This window comes from Magnolia sinica, chromosome 8 (genome assembly GCF_029962835.1).
Source record: "Magnolia sinica isolate HGM2019 chromosome 8, MsV1, whole genome shotgun sequence".
Taxonomy (NCBI): domain Eukaryota; kingdom Viridiplantae; phylum Streptophyta; class Magnoliopsida; order Magnoliales; family Magnoliaceae; genus Magnolia; species Magnolia sinica.
In genome coordinates, this window is record NC_080580.1 from 36,270,363 (window position 1) to 36,285,866 (window position 15,504).

At 39.9% G+C, this 15,504-nt stretch overlaps 1 protein-coding gene across 3 annotated transcripts; it reads right to left on the bottom strand.

The window, feature by feature from the left end:
- Positions 1-1,392: 1,392 nt before the first annotated feature.
- Positions 1,393-6,420, bottom strand: LOC131253245 (probable RNA-binding protein ARP1). Of its 3 annotated transcripts, none has more exons than XM_058254167.1 (6): positions 6,077-6,420; positions 5,603-5,741; positions 4,276-4,417; positions 3,730-3,769; positions 3,344-3,581; positions 1,393-1,638 (listed from the first exon to the last, which is right to left on the bottom strand). In XM_058254167.1, the coding sequence occupies exons 1-6, from the start codon at positions 6,254-6,256 to the stop codon at positions 1,598-1,600; spliced, it is 780 nt and encodes a 259-aa protein (XP_058110150.1). In that variant the 5' UTR covers positions 6,257-6,420; the 3' UTR covers positions 1,393-1,597. The 3 variants fall into 3 exon arrangements, with proteins under 3 accessions (XP_058110150.1, XP_058110151.1, XP_058110152.1); XM_058254168.1 differs by having other exon boundaries at positions 3,344-3,575; positions 6,077-6,415; XM_058254169.1 differs by having other exon boundaries at positions 1,393-1,658; positions 6,077-6,412.
- Positions 6,421-15,504: the final 9,084 nt, after the last annotated feature.

Genomic DNA, 15,504 nt, shown 5'->3' on the forward strand with positions numbered 1-15,504 from the left:
AGAAATAGATAAGAATGATAGATGTAACAATGCTCCACATGGTTTAGAATTGAAACCTCAATGAAGTCCACTTGGTACTCAATCCTGACTTAGGAAAATTCATCAAGTTGACTCAGTAATTGTGTCGACTCAACGTGATTGCAATAACTCACATCGAGTCATTCACCTTGTCAAGCCATTTTGCAACCTTAAGTTATGTCGGACACACTCCCCATCAACAAACTATACACGATTTAGCTGTTTGATTTCTTTCTTCTTCTTTTTTTAGTACTTATATTGTATGTAATTATTTTAATTATTCTTTTCAATTCCTTGAAGTTTTAATTTATATTTATTAACAACTAAGTTGGTCTGGGTTGAGTCTTCGATTTGATCCAACCCAGACGAATATCAAGTCGATTCAAGTTTAAGGAGTTTTAAAACAATTTCGCATCCAATCACTCTAATTTTGAGATCATGTCCTACCAGAAGTCTCTGACAGCGCAAGAAATTTTTAATATTTGTAGTATGTTCTTGGGTTGAGTGAGACCCTTCATTCTCTCTTCCAAGATGTGCTTCTTGAGGTGTAATTCCTCCATTTTTGCATAATGTGCCGCTAAGAGAAGGAGACAGCAGGGTCATCAATAAGATATCTTGGGGTCAGTAAGATCCAGCTCACATATAGGAGAATAAGTACATGGCCCTCAAATTGAGGTAAAGAGTTTCAAGTTTGTGATTGAGAAGTATTTATGAGTAGATCAACTGTGACATTTCAACCATTGTCTACATGGCTTCTTATCAACAGTCTCGATTGTGTGAATTACTAGAGTGTAAGGACCAAGCTCGAGCTTGGTTCGCACCATGTGACAGATTCCTACAAACCTGATGAGGACTGGTAAATGTTTTTCACATTTCCAAGAATGATGAAATATGGAAGCGTTCATTGTTTGAGAAGTGATCAGAATCATTGATTTTGAATGGATTCCAAAGAAACTTCATAACATCTTTCATCAATGGTGTCTTGGGAAATGTTTGTTAGGAAGTTCTTTTCTTAGAAAATATGATTATAACAAGATTGCCAGTCTGCATAATTGTTAGTATTTCATTTCTCATTTCAAGAGTATCCTCCATTTGATCAAGGATCCTCCAAATCAGTCCTTTAATAAAATAACAAATGAAATTTGAAACCATTGCAATATGGCTTTCAGTATTTAAAAAGGATAGTCTGAAACACAATCACACCTGAATGCACGTGTCTGCTAAACAAGCATGAGAATTCCTATTTTAAATCCTGCAGTTGGTGAAACAGGAATTCGAAAGCCAATGCCAAACAGTTCATACATGGTATGGTGAGGAGGAGGATGATGATGAATTAGACAGATGTGTGTATATGCATGGGAGAGAGAAGATGTATGCGCCAGTTTGAATGAAGCCACAAGTTTACCATAAAAAACATGTGTAAAAAACATGGCATCTTTTGTTACCGATTTACATCTCCAACAGAAATGCAGGTTAGACATAATGAATGAATCTAATCAGTCTGCAGAAAGATGGGAACAAGAAAGAAGAAAGAAGAATGAAAAGAAGAAACAGAATCCTTGAACAGAACAAGACCCTCTCAAGCTTCTCTCTCAAAAACCTTCAGCTGCACCCTCAGACCTATTCCACAGCCAAACAAACTGTTTGTATGTCAGTCACTAATAACATCATTAAGGCCTGTTTGGTTGCTACTTAAAAATGATTTCATCTCATTTTAGTTAATATTAATTATGTATTAGAGATCATAGTTTAGGGTGCATTTGGTTGCACCAAAATATCATGAAATTTCACTATATTTGGTGCAACAAAATGCACCCTTGTATAAATTATGAATTATCAAAATTATTTTTAATATGATCTAAATCTCTAATATACAATTACTGCTAATCACAAATTATGGGAAAGAGTGATTGAGCAAAGACCAAGGCATGAAACAAATGTATAAAAAAATCAATTTGGTTTTATGCCAGGGAGGTCTACTAGTAAAACTAATTTCCTACTTAAACAATTGATGGAGAAATATAGGGAAGAAGGAAGGATCTCTAAATGGCCTTTACTAATTTAGAGAAAGCTTACAATAGCGTTCCAGAGAATTAATCTAATGGATGTTGGGAAAGGAAGGGGTTTGAAGATGATGTACTAACATCATAAAGGATATGTATGAGGGAGCAGTAATAAATGTGAGGACCTCTAGCAAAGAGATTGAGCTCTCAATTGTTGTAGGCTTGTAGTAGGGGTCAGCATTGAGTTCATATCTTTTCGCATTAGTTATAGATGAGTTAATGAGACATTTGCATGAAGAGATCCCTTAGTGTATGTTGTTTGCAGATGGCATAATTTTGATTGAGAAGATGAGGGAGAGAGTAAGCACAAATCATTCTTATGAAGGGGTGTTTTAGAATATAATGGATTTAAAATTTATAGGGACTAAAACAGAGTATAATTAAGATTCATGACCAAGAAGTTTTCCAAAATGACCACTTTCGATACCCTGGATCAATGATAAATGAGAGTGGAGAGATTAAGAAGGATGTTTCCCATTGAATCCAAACAGGGTCGAAGAAAGGGAATGTGCCTCTAGAGTTTCATGCGGTCATCGTGTTCTACAGGTGGCTATATGACTAGCCATACTTTATGGTACAAAATCTTGGGCAGTAAAGTAACAACATGTTCATACAATGAATTTAGTTGAAATGAGGATATTGAAATGTATGAGTGGCAAGACGAGGAAGGCTAGAATTAAAATGCATTTGAGGGAATTTACAAGTAGCACAAATATGTAATAAGATGAGGGAAAGTAGATTTAGATGGTTTGGTTATATGCAAATAGAGAGTAAGAACTGCGCTGGTTAGGAGTGAGTTGTAACAAATTGAAGGCTCTAAAATGGCAAGGGGAAGGCCCAAAAGGACATGGATGGAGGTAACAATAAAGGACTTCAAGACCTATAGTCTAATTGAAGTTATGGTCCTTGATAGAGTAGAATGACGTAAAAAGATTCATGTAGCCGACTCCAACTAGTTGGGATAAGGCTATGATGATGATGATGATGATGATGATTGCTGCAAATCACTCATTTTCAAGTGGCAACCAAACCGGGCTAAAACTTCGTTTGGGCGGAAATCCAACCACAGTAATATTTCAGGGGATAAGGGGGGCCTATGTCTCCACATAAGACCATTGACACTCCTCACAAAACAACATTTCTTACATGATGCCACAGGATCCTCATGTCCGCTGAGAAATTTTCTAGTGGATTTTATTCCAAATGAAGCCTAAAATGGTCGAGAATGGTTGTTAATGGCATTAGCCAGAAGAGGTGTATACCTGTATTAGGACCCATTGCAGCAGGCTTGGTGATGAGGGCAGGGACAGTGGTTATGGGCCCCGCCGTTGTCGGATGGAAGACGTGGGCCGCCGGAACTCCCATTGTCTGAGATTGATGGAAAGGATAAAATGGATGATAAACTGGCATCACTGCATTAGGAGACACCATTCCCTGACTAGGATACATCTGAGAGTACTGCCCATTGACATAGGATCCGGCATAGCTTAGCTTCTGCATCTTAATTACAACATGATTACATACCATCAATAGGGGGCTGAGTATCATCAATCTCACAAATCAAACAACATTGCACTTCTATTGTTTTTCACATGAACAAATATTCATAATTTCTGATGACAATTCGAAAACATGTGAGCGAGCTTACCGGATTGTAGCTGATATCAGTGACATAGGCAGGAGAGTACCTGAGGAAAATCAAATGGTGGCAGAAGATATTTAGCTAGACTACATTCAAGGACTTAGGAATTTGCTAATTTTCGCCATATTCATTGATATGTAATGCTATGTTTGGATGTTCGATGAGTTGGAAATGACCAAAATCCAAGCTCATTTGTATACAAGGAATCCAAGGTGTAGATATGGAAATTGCAGTGATTATTTCCATCTTTACTGTAGATAGTAGGATTCCAAAATTAGAAATCTTGTTTGGATACAGGCAAAAATTCTTATTTCATTCAAGAATAGTCACCTCATATCTTGCACCAAAGAATTTCCACCATGAATCAGTGTAATAACTACTTTGCGGAATCCATTATTTTCCTCGTCTTCAAATAAACAACACTCAAATTGCAACTTTGTGAATACTGGGAAGAATCACTCATATTGATTGGATAAAAAATTCTCAATTCCAATGAGTTGCACATCCAAACACAGCATTAAAGAACATTCGAGCATGACATTTGTTTCTCACCCATATGCATGATAGGGGACGCCATGATGGTGATGGTGGTAAGGAGAAGGCGGGGTCCCCGTTGGGTAGTACCATTGTACAGAACTTGGTACAGAACTTGGAGGAGCCGATGAAGTTGCGGGCCTTGATCCAACGATCGACCCTTCATGTTTGAAAAAATACCTTGAAGTTAGTGGCTCAATTTTTTTTATCAGAATTACAAATGTTTCATTAGCTAATCAAGGTCACACCCATTTGATTAAACCTTGGCGAGCATAGTTCAAAAACTCACATTCCACTTGAAACTTGACTCAACAAGATTTTGAGCTGAACCATTGGAAAACTCAGTACTTAGCCTGACTCGGCTTGACTCGACCCGAGGCGAGTGTCATTTTCAGTTGGACCTACTATCTATTTTCTTACTATATATTTATTTATGTTTAAATGTCGGTTTTTCTAACAGCGGTAACATTCCAAAACTTTTGATGGACATGTGGGACACCTAATTATGAATTGGACCGTTCGTTCATTAGTAGCATTAGGAGAAAAGCACAGTGCAAGAATCGGTCAATCAATTACAACCATTCATCATTTACCAGCCATAGATCACATGGTTGGAATCATCAAAATAAGTGTTACTTTGGAATCATAAGCAATTTTTAATATAGATCTATTAAATAGATATTCAACAAATCCTTCAAGATGATGAATGGACCTATTTCGTTACTCTGCTCAATTTTGACTGTTCAGTTCAATACTATTGATTGCATGTTTATGATGATTAGATTGGTGTGATTTTTACACAATTGATTGATGACGGTGGGCCCACAAAGCCTATGGGTGGAGGAATATCAGGGCTGGAGGCAATTCCCATTTTGAAAATAATAAAAGCGGTTTCAAAAGAAGTCCAATGATCAAAATTTAAAGTGCTATTTTATATATGATGAATTACAGTGCATGCTGGGGATACGGATTAGGTGGTGAGCAGACATGGTATGCTATCAGAGATGGGCCGACTCAACTGAAAAACCTTTAAAAGGGCTGGGCCTATCTCTGACAGCACATGGCCCACCAATCGCATCTCACCGAGGAGGCTGGCGAGGTCCTCACCACCCAATCCACGTCAGCACGCTACCATGAGAGCTGTCACGTGGAGCCCTCACCGGATTCAGCAACCATTTTTACAGACCAGCAGAAGAATGGTTCAGATCTTTGATTGGACACCGTCCACTGTTCACTAACGTGCGCCTATGGTTTTTTTTTTTTTAATAAATAACCAAGATTTCTTGGAAAGCTAGAAAGCCTTTCTACATGGAAAAGGAGATGTTCAGGAATTCAGTTTCCCTACCTGATGGAGGCGTTGTAGACGCCGACCTAGGACGGCGCGCCCCAAGCGAAGCCAGATTGCAGTTGGCTCGGCGTCCGTTTATCATTGGCGTCGCGTCCTCGCACGCCTTCTTCGCCGCTTCTGGCTCCTTAAACGTCACCTACATCACACACCCGCTTACAATAGCGTTAATGGCGCAGTTTATGACATGGGCGCCAACTCACCACCCTCAGTACATGATATATATAATAATACTTTATTATTGAACTGAGGAGATGTGAAACATCCATAACCAAGCTTGTCCATCAGTGATCGCACCACCGTCTGATTAGACGGATGGAGAGTGGGCCCCACTTGTGATTGGATGAATTGAGGGCCCACATTTTATGATCTCCACCTGAAATGCTTTTAAGGATGTTTGATACAAGGCCATAGCAGCTGCTGTATGTGGCCAATACAATGAATGGACCATGATCTACCGTTGATTTGACTTACAAATCCATAGCCCTTGGATCTGCCGGTGATCTTGTCAGAGATAATTACAGCCTCCAAGATCTCGCCGAACTTCTCAAAGTACTCTCTCATTGCCTCCTCCTGCGTCTCCCAGGCTAGCCCACCCACAAAGACTTTGGTAAGTGTGGTGTCACCGAACTGGCCCATGTTGCCCATCGTCATCACAGCCGTTGATCTGACCGTCGAAGAGCCTACTCCATCAATAGCGTGAAAATGCTGCTCTCTTGGACGTGAATTTCTAGGAGTATGAAGGGAAGGAGAGAAGGGTGTATATATAACAGAGTCTGGAGGGGTTACAGCTTGTGAAAGGAAATAAAATAAAGGAAAAGACAGCGACAGACAGAGAGACAGACAGATATGGCTTTGCCATCAACGTGCTTGGGCCTTTTTTAAAAAATAGATCTCTTCAGTAGCTTTGTGTAGGCGCTTTTCACTTGCATGTATGTATTTGTATGCATGTATGTATGAGATACGTTTTATTAGTGGATGGTGTTAATGTCATTTCATCTATGTATATCTTGAATATCTTCTAACAGGGCTTTGCCTGCACAAACGTGTGAAATGAAACTCATGCCACACATGCGTCAAGTGATAGGTTTAAAGCCCACGTTATGAAAGTAATGAGAATAATAGAGTCGGATCTACGGTCAGGAATGAGCATGAGTAAATGGCCCTGATCTGTCGAACGGGGGGTCGGCTGATTAAATGGCTGAGAAGAAAGCAAGAAGGTGAGCGGCTAAAATTGAGTCTAATATCATGGTATATTAAGGAACTATATCTTAAAAATTTTAAGAGAATACACACACACACACACTCATTTTTTAGTGGATCAATAAAATGTCACCACATGTTGGTACTACAAGTTTAATAATGACACAATTGTACTCACGGTCAAGGATATCTTTTGCCAATTTTCTTTCCGCGATGCATTTTTAATTATAAATGTAATGGCATGGAAACGTACACATGCATTAAGATGAAATGAAGCAACAAATGACACGTAGTCCTAATTTATGTGGCAGTGGTCCCAATTTATGTGGCAGTGACCACTGGATTGTACCCAACATGCTTAAAAGCCCATTGAGGTGAGGATGCTATCACAAATCCGAATATGCTTGGTATGACCCTCTCCCACAATTCTTCCTAAATAAGATATTTTTTCAAAGATGTTGGGAGCACTCGTAGTAATTTCAAAAATTAGATTAATATGAACAGATGCAAACCAATGGATTAAGGCCTAATCAAGATCTGGTGGGACAAATTTCACTAATTCCACGAATATTCAAAGTCACGATAAGGGTTCTCTAAAGATGGCTTTGATCGAGCAAAATCCAATGAGACAGAACACTGAAAATGATTTTTGATATGTGAAAATCATTGCAGCCATGCTGATAAGAGATCTAAAAATGGTTTCAATTTTATAGAGATCTTTGATAGGAAGACCACATAAAAGGCGTAGGTGCGAATGATCCTGAACAAATAAGGAAATCTATCGAGGTTTTTGCTGTCTTTAGAATCTATAAAAGATGAATGCGATGAAGAGCTCCAAGCCCACACCAAATGTAATTTATCTTTACATTTATCTTAGCATAGCTTAGTCTTACCTTAGATCATTATTGTCTAGCGTTATCACTACACCACTGTATGAATATGATAAATATTCATAACCTTCTGTTGCTAAAACCTGACCAATTGACTTCTTACCTGGAAGATCAAACATTTTGATCACGTTCCCGCTAATCATTTGTGTAGATTGCGGATATCTACGGACGGTACATGTATTAGCCTTCTTTCCTTTTAGTTTATCTATCTTTGAGAAATATATTGGCCATAATTACTAGTGAAAGAACAAGTCTTTAAAATATAAGGCAAGAAAATCTCATCAAGAATGATTAACCCCACCCTATCTATCTATAAATGACTTGATCACTATTACAAAAGGTGGCTGACGGGGACAACTGGCTCTTAGAACTTTGTCTTAATCGGTCCATCCAAGGCCGTGTCACCTGTATTCAATCAAACATAGGATCTCACTTTCCTAATTGCAAACCTAAATTTTATATAAGCCCTCACTCACCTTGTATTTGATTAAACCATATGAACAATATATTAAATAAAAACTATATTTATTTGCGAGATATATATATATATATATATTCCATCTTATACACATGTTCTATGTTGTATCTCCAAAATAATATCCATGTCATCTACAAAATACACAAATCTTCTCTAACACCAACGTCTACAAAATACACAAAAATCTTCTCTAACACCAACGTAGCGCATGTGTGTAAGATGGAATCCATCCATCATGTTGATCGTACCTTGTACATGTTTTAAAATGTAAGGGGCTCACTTCACATGTAGGCCCAATATTAAAAATAGGCGTGTCGGTTATAAAAACTTCCTCCAAGTGTTTCTAAACCGTGCATTTGTTTTTCAAACTTTGACCCATATGGCCAGTTGATCAATCTGATTCTTGCCCTGGGGCATCATTATAGTGGTGCCGTACTGATGGGTGTGTTGGATCTCTGATCCACTCTGCCATGTTGGCACATGTGTGGCTGCACACATGAGATTTATTGCACACGCGTGTGAGCCTAGCAAACGACCTGTGTCTAATAATACCCAATTCGAAGATAACATGGAAGGTTTTATTTTTATTTTTATTTTTTTCTAACTTCGATCACATTCAAAGATGAGGAGATCTGGACCATGAAGGGACATTCAGTATTGTGGTAGATGGTAAAGTGAATCAGGGCCGTCCGACTAGTGTATCCTTCTATATTTATGGTCTACAGTTGAAATCCATTCCGAATAGAAATTAATGGTTAGGATCGTCCATTGAATGAGACTTTCACCTAAGGGAAATTTATAATAGAATGTGCTAAATGGAGGGGTCGGACCAGATCCACATCTTGACCTTCCATGTGTAAGGTCGTAGGCGACAAACGTTCCTTCATCATTCAGCGCGACGGATCAGAACTGGGGTCGGCGTCACAGCTGTTTTATTTGGTTTTTACTGTCTTTAGACACTGTTCATACGGTTGGGTCCGGCGTTTGCGTTTCCAGTAGTCAGTCATGAACATTACCACGTGGAGATCTGGAGAGGGGAAGATGCGTAGCACGTTGCGCCACGGGAATTGGTACTTTGCCCATCATCTCATAGTGGAGCCATCCCACGGCGATCGGAGACCTTTATATAAGTGGTCCCCACCATGGATGGGCCACAACCAGAATTTATAATGGTAGGAATTATCATCTAACCGTTAGTATCAAGGATAGCTGACCGTTCATGACTTGGTGTACAGGATGATCTGATCCAATCATCTTAAGTGTCCACCAGTTGGGATTGGCGTGGTCCGTTGATTGGATGGTGCTGCGGACCATCACAGAAGTAGTGAGCTGGGCATGCGAGGTTTATGGGATGAAACTTGATTATCCTTACAATGCTAGCTATTTACAAACGGAGCCACCATTTATTTACACCGACCCTTTTTATTGCGAGATTCACCCATTCTTTCTACCTTTGGCAGAACAATAGTGGAAAATTGTACTAATCAATTGCAAGAAGTAGAAGCAATAGGTTGGTATACAAATCAGTGGTGGGTGCATATATCAATTTCCAAGACTAAAATTTTTGGAAGCTTATTAGGTGCGGCCCCGGCCTTGTCCAACACGGTGCAGCCCTGACATTGGTTCCTTGTTCATGTATATTTTGTATATCCATGCCGTCCATCCGTTTTTCCATCTCATTTTAGAGTACGAACCAAAAATGAAGTAGATCTACATCTCAAGTGGACCACACCATAAGAAAAGTAGTATTGAACTTCCACCATTAAAAACTTCTAAGGCCCACGGTAATTTTAATTTTCCATCCAACCTGTTGATAATGTCATAAGGGAAAATAATAAATACCATCTTGATCCAAAACCTTCGTGGCCCACAAGAATTTTTTAATGGTTAATCACCACTGTTTCCTGTGATCTGGTCCACCTGAGATTTGGATCTACTTCGTTTTTAGTAGTATGACCCAAAATGATCTAGAAAAACGGATGGAGGGCGTGGATATACAAAATATATATATCATAGTGGCCCACAGCCAGTGCCGCACCATGTTGGGTGAGTGCGAGGCCGCACCTCCGCTCCCTAAATTTTAATTCTTTTCCCTTGGGCATGCGAACAAATTAAAATTCCGTACTGATTATGCCGGTAACAGAAACGGAGTTTTTCGTACCCGACGTGCAGTCCAGAACAGAGTCTTATAGAAAACGAAATCTCTGTGGGGCCCAGTCGTTCTGATCGTTTGTCATCCCTCTTTGCTGTTCCTTGAAATGAATAAAAGAGGAATGGCGGTTCCAACACCGCTCCCACGTGCTAGCTTATCAAATGTGTGCAGGTTGTAATGCGTTCATCTGTTGAAGTGTCTTATCCCAAAAGAGTAAGGCTGCCAATAGACCGCGTGATACCTCCAATGCTTTGCTGGCTCCAACCCTTGAAGGCACATGTCAGAGAATCCAACCATTCATCGTCAATTTGCAGTGGACCGAAACCAATGTCAGTCTGCTTAACGGGAACGCGAATTGCATATGCCCTTCGCCACATGAAGTTCCTGTGATCGGAGGAAGCGGATTGGCTAGTGTACCACGCACCAGCTATATAGCTGATGTATTGACGTCAGCAGGTTCTGTGGGTCCTATCATGATGTACGTGATATATCCAAACCGTCCATCCATTTTTCGAGCTCGTCTTAACGCTTGAGACAAAAAATAAGACAGATCTAACGATCAATAGGACCACATTACAAAAAGCAGTGGGGGATTTAATGTCTGCCATTGAAACCCTTTCAGGGTTCATGGAAGTTTTGGAATAATATGAAATTTGTTTTTACTCTTCATCCAGGTCTTAGTGACCTTATGAACAGATTGGATGGAAAATAAACGTTATGATGGCCCTATGAAATTTTTTACGGTGAAAATCATTATCTCCACTCCTATTTGTGGTGTGGTCCAGTTGATCTTTGGATGTGATTATTTTTTGGATATTACTCTAAAATGATCTCGAATAATGGATGAACGGTGTGGATATAATAAATACATTATTGTGGGGCCATAAAACTTTGATCTCCATTGAACCGTTCGTCCAACTCGGAGCTCGAGGAGCGTCAGCGCTCGTCTTCGCACAACACATTCCTACACCAGCTAAATCCGCTTCCGTCATCGGAAGCTAAGTGGGGCCACAGAGATGCATCTGACTAATCATTCCGTATATCACTTTTTAAGATCACAACGGGACGGGAGTCCAAAAAAGAGGCATGTCTGCTGTTGTACCTTATTTGTAGACCGCATTAAAAAGATGACACGTAAAATTACATAGGGCCTGTTTGGCCGGGTAGATTGGAAGGGATTGGAAGATAGATCACGGGATTGGCCAGGCGTGCCAAACAGACACGGGATCATGATCCCGGGATATATCAATCCCAGGGATCTTAAGACAATCCACTGGCATCACCATCATTACCTTTAGGGTCTGTTTGGGCCGTGGGATTAGAATGGATTGGGTGGGGTGGGGTGGGGTGAGGTTCATCTGGTCCTGTGCCAATTCCACTCTATGCTTGGGAAGAGTGGAAAAGCTTGGAATTACATTAAATAGAATTGCATTGGGTCCCATGCCAATTTCACTCAATGTTACCAAGTTATTGTAGGTCCCACCATGATGTGTGGGCTATATCCACACTGTCCAGCCATTTATCGAGATTATTTTAGAGCATGGGCCAAAAAATTAGGTAAATCTAATGCCTTAGTAGACCCCACCATAGAAAGCAACAGGGATTGAATACTTACCATTGAAAACTTCTTTGGTGCCACATAAGTTTTGGATCTACCTCATTTTATGAATTTTAGGCCCATGCCATAAAATGAGGTTACAAAACAAATGAACAGTTTAGATATAACACGTGTGTTATTCTCAATAATTTCCAATGATGGTGGGTATATTCATTCAATGTACCACCATATTATCAACAAAGCAGGGCATTAATCTTATCCCATGGCAATAGGGGACAATCCCTGCCATGGGTAATAATTATGTTTTTTGAATCCCATCCCACCTAATCCCTTCTAATCCCACCGCCCAAACGGACCCTTAAATCCCATCCAATCCACCCCAATCCCTTCAAAATTGCAATCCCTTCAAAATTGCCTGGGGCATGTTTGGTTCGAGGGATTGAAAGGGATTGGAAGGTTTAATCTCGGGATTAGCTGGCGTGCCAAACAGACCAGATATAACAATCTGGTGATATGGCAATCCCATAGATTTTGCACCAATCCATTGACGTAGCACCAATCCACTGACGCAACTATCATTACCTTAAAATCCGTGCAATCCACTTTAATACCATATCTGCTCGGCCAAACAGGCCCTAAGAGATAAGACGTGGATGAAAATATCTCTGAGATGGAAGTGGATTGGCTGGTGTACCACACAACAGCTATATAGCTGCTGCATGTACTTGTTGTGCAGGTTAGACATATAGCCCTTATATTGGTGGAGAGTAGTTACGTCAAAAGGCGGAGGATACATCAGCAAACATATGCGTTAGTCCGCATTTGTACTCGGATCTATTGCTCCTCTTTTTTTGTTTTTTCACTTTCTACCTATTTCCAAGACGGATTTCTTGCGAAAGCCTTTCGCAGTAAGTTCGTACGCAAGGATGCTGGGTGGGGCCCACAACTATTTTTTGGAAATCTACTCTATTCATTTGTTTTGAGATCTCATTTTAGGACTAAAGACCAATAATGAGGTGAATCCAAAACTCAAGTGGGCCACACGAGAGGAAAAATTGGGAAAAGAAATACCTACCGTTAAAACCTTCTTGGGCTCCACCTTGATGTTTATATCTCATCGAAACCGTTTATAAGGTCATTAACACTGGAATAAAATGGAAATACAAAAAATTTAGCCTGAAACGAATTTTTTATGGCCATAAGAATATTTCAACGGTTCTCACTGAATCCCCACTGTTTTCTCTCGTATGGCCGACTTGAGTTTTGAATCCACCTCATTTTTTGTATAATGTCGTAAAATGAGATCTGAAAATGGATGAACGGAGTAGAATTCCCAATAACATGGCAGTGGGCATGTGATAGGCTTTGGGAGGAAATCCATGTCCTCTTTTCCCCATTCAAGTAGGAAATGGCTACTGATGGGTTGAGTAGCGACACTGGTACTGAAGTGACATCACCAAGTTCTTTTGCCCCACCATGATGTATGTTTTGTATCCATGCCGTCCATCCATCTGGAGAGATCATGTTAGGGTATGATCCAAAGAATGAGCCACATCCAAAGCTCCAGTGGGCCCCACCACAGAAAACAATGGGGAGAGTAATGCCACCGTTACAAACTTCTAAAGGCCACAAAAGTTTTCGATCAAATTGATATTTGTGTTTTCCCTTCTTTAATGTCTTTGTTAACTTTTAAACAGGTTGGATTTCAAGAAAACATCATGGTGGGCTTTAGGAAGGTTTCAACAGTGGACATCAATCTTCCCGCTGTTTTCTGTGGTGGGGTCTACTAAAGCTTTGGATATGCCTCATTCTTTGACTAATACCTTAAAATAATATCTCCAAGTGGATGAACGTTGTGGATACAACACATACATCATAGTGGGGTCCACAGAACTTCGTGACGTCACTTCAGTAGCGAGTCTCGCTACTCAACTTGTCAGTATCCAATCCACGTCTGAAACGAATTGGCTACTCCCTCTGCCACGAGCCAATAACTAGTGTTCGGTGTGTGTTTCATCCATGCCGTCCATCTATTTTTCTAGATCATTTTATGGTATGAGACCCAAAATGAGGTATATCCCAATCTCAAGTGGACCACATTACAGGAAACAATGTTGAATGAATGTTGACCATTAAAAACTTTTTGGGGGCCATAAAAGTTTTGGATCAAGCTAATTTTTGTTTTTAGTTTCATCTGGGTCTTTATGACCTAATCAACAGATTGAATGTCAAATAAACAGTACAATGGGCCTTAGGAGGATTTTAATGGTGGATATCCAATTACTATTGTTTTCGTGTGGCATGGATGATCTAGAAAAATGATTTAGAAAAATAGATGGAAGGCATGGATGAAACACATATTGACCACTAGCTACTGGTTGGTGGCACAGGGACTAGCCAATCAGTTTCCTACTTGAATGGAGAAAAGGGGATGCGGATTTCCTGCGAAAGCCTTTCGCATGAAGTTTCTACACAAGGATGATGGGTGGGGCGCACTGCCATGTTAGTGGGAATTCTACTATGTTCATCCGTTTTGAGATATCATTTTACGACATTATACATAAATATGAGGTGGATTCAAAACTCAAGTGGGCCATATAAGAGAAAATAGTGGGGATTCAGTGAGAACCATTGAAATATTCTTATTGCCATAAAAGATTTGTTTTAGGCTAAATTTTTTGTATTTCCATTTCATTCTAGTGTTAATGACCTTATAAATGGTTTGGTTGGCATATAAACATCAAGGTGGAGCCCAGGAAGGTTTTAACGGTAGGTATATCTTTCTCCAATTTTTCCTCTCATGTGGCCCACTTGAGTTTTGGATTCACCTCATTGTTGGTCTTTTATCCCAAAATGAGATTTCAAAACAGATGAATGGAGTAGATTTCCAAAAAAATGGTTGTGGGCCCCACCCAGCATCCTTGCGTAGGAACTTCCTGCGAAAGGCCTTCCCATAAAATCCGTCCTTGGAAATAGGTAGAAAGTGCAAAAAAAATAAAAATAAAAATAAAAATAAAAGAGGAGACGTTTGAGGTTCTTCGTCGACCAGAGTACAAATGTAGGCCAATGCCTCCGTTTGCTGATGTGCCCTCCGCCTTTTGACGTAACCGCTCTCCACCAATTAAGGGGCTACATGTCCAGCCTATCCCGAGCTCTGCACAGGCATGGGTAGTACCTAATTCGCACTCGCGAGGACAAGTACTGACACTCCTCATGCTTCGAGTTGTACGAACGATTCAAAGGAGATCAAAGTTACATGGGCCCCACATTGATGCATTTATTATATCTACACCGTTCATATATTTTTAAAGATCATCTTAGAGTATTATCCAAAAAATGATTAATATCCAAAGATCATCTGCACCACATCACAAATAGCAACAGGGATAATGATTTTCACCGTTAAAAAATTCGTAGGGCCCACCATAACGTTTATTTTCCATCCAATTTGTTCATAAGGTCACAAAGACCTGAATGAAGAGGAAAAACAAATTTCATATTGATCCAAAACTTCTGTGACCCCAAAAAAGGTTTCAATGGTAGACGTTCAATCCCCCACTTCTTTTTGCAGTGTGGTCCACTTGATAGTTAGATCTGTATTATTTTCAACTCAAGCCTTAA

Bases quoted from the DNA above. Each gene is read 5' to 3' on its own strand.
- LOC131253245 (XM_058254167.1), bottom strand. From the start codon at position 6,256: ATGACGATGGGCAACATGGGCCAGTTCGGTGACACCACACTTACCAAA. The intron at 4,418-5,602 runs GTAGGGAAACTG...TCAAACATGAAG, and splicing joins GTCTACAACGCCTCCATCAG to GGTCGATCGTTGGATCAAGG. The intron at 3,582-3,729 runs GTAAGCTCGCTC...GTTGTAATTAAG, and splicing joins CTGATATCAGCTACAATCCG to ATGCAGAAGCTAAGCTATGC.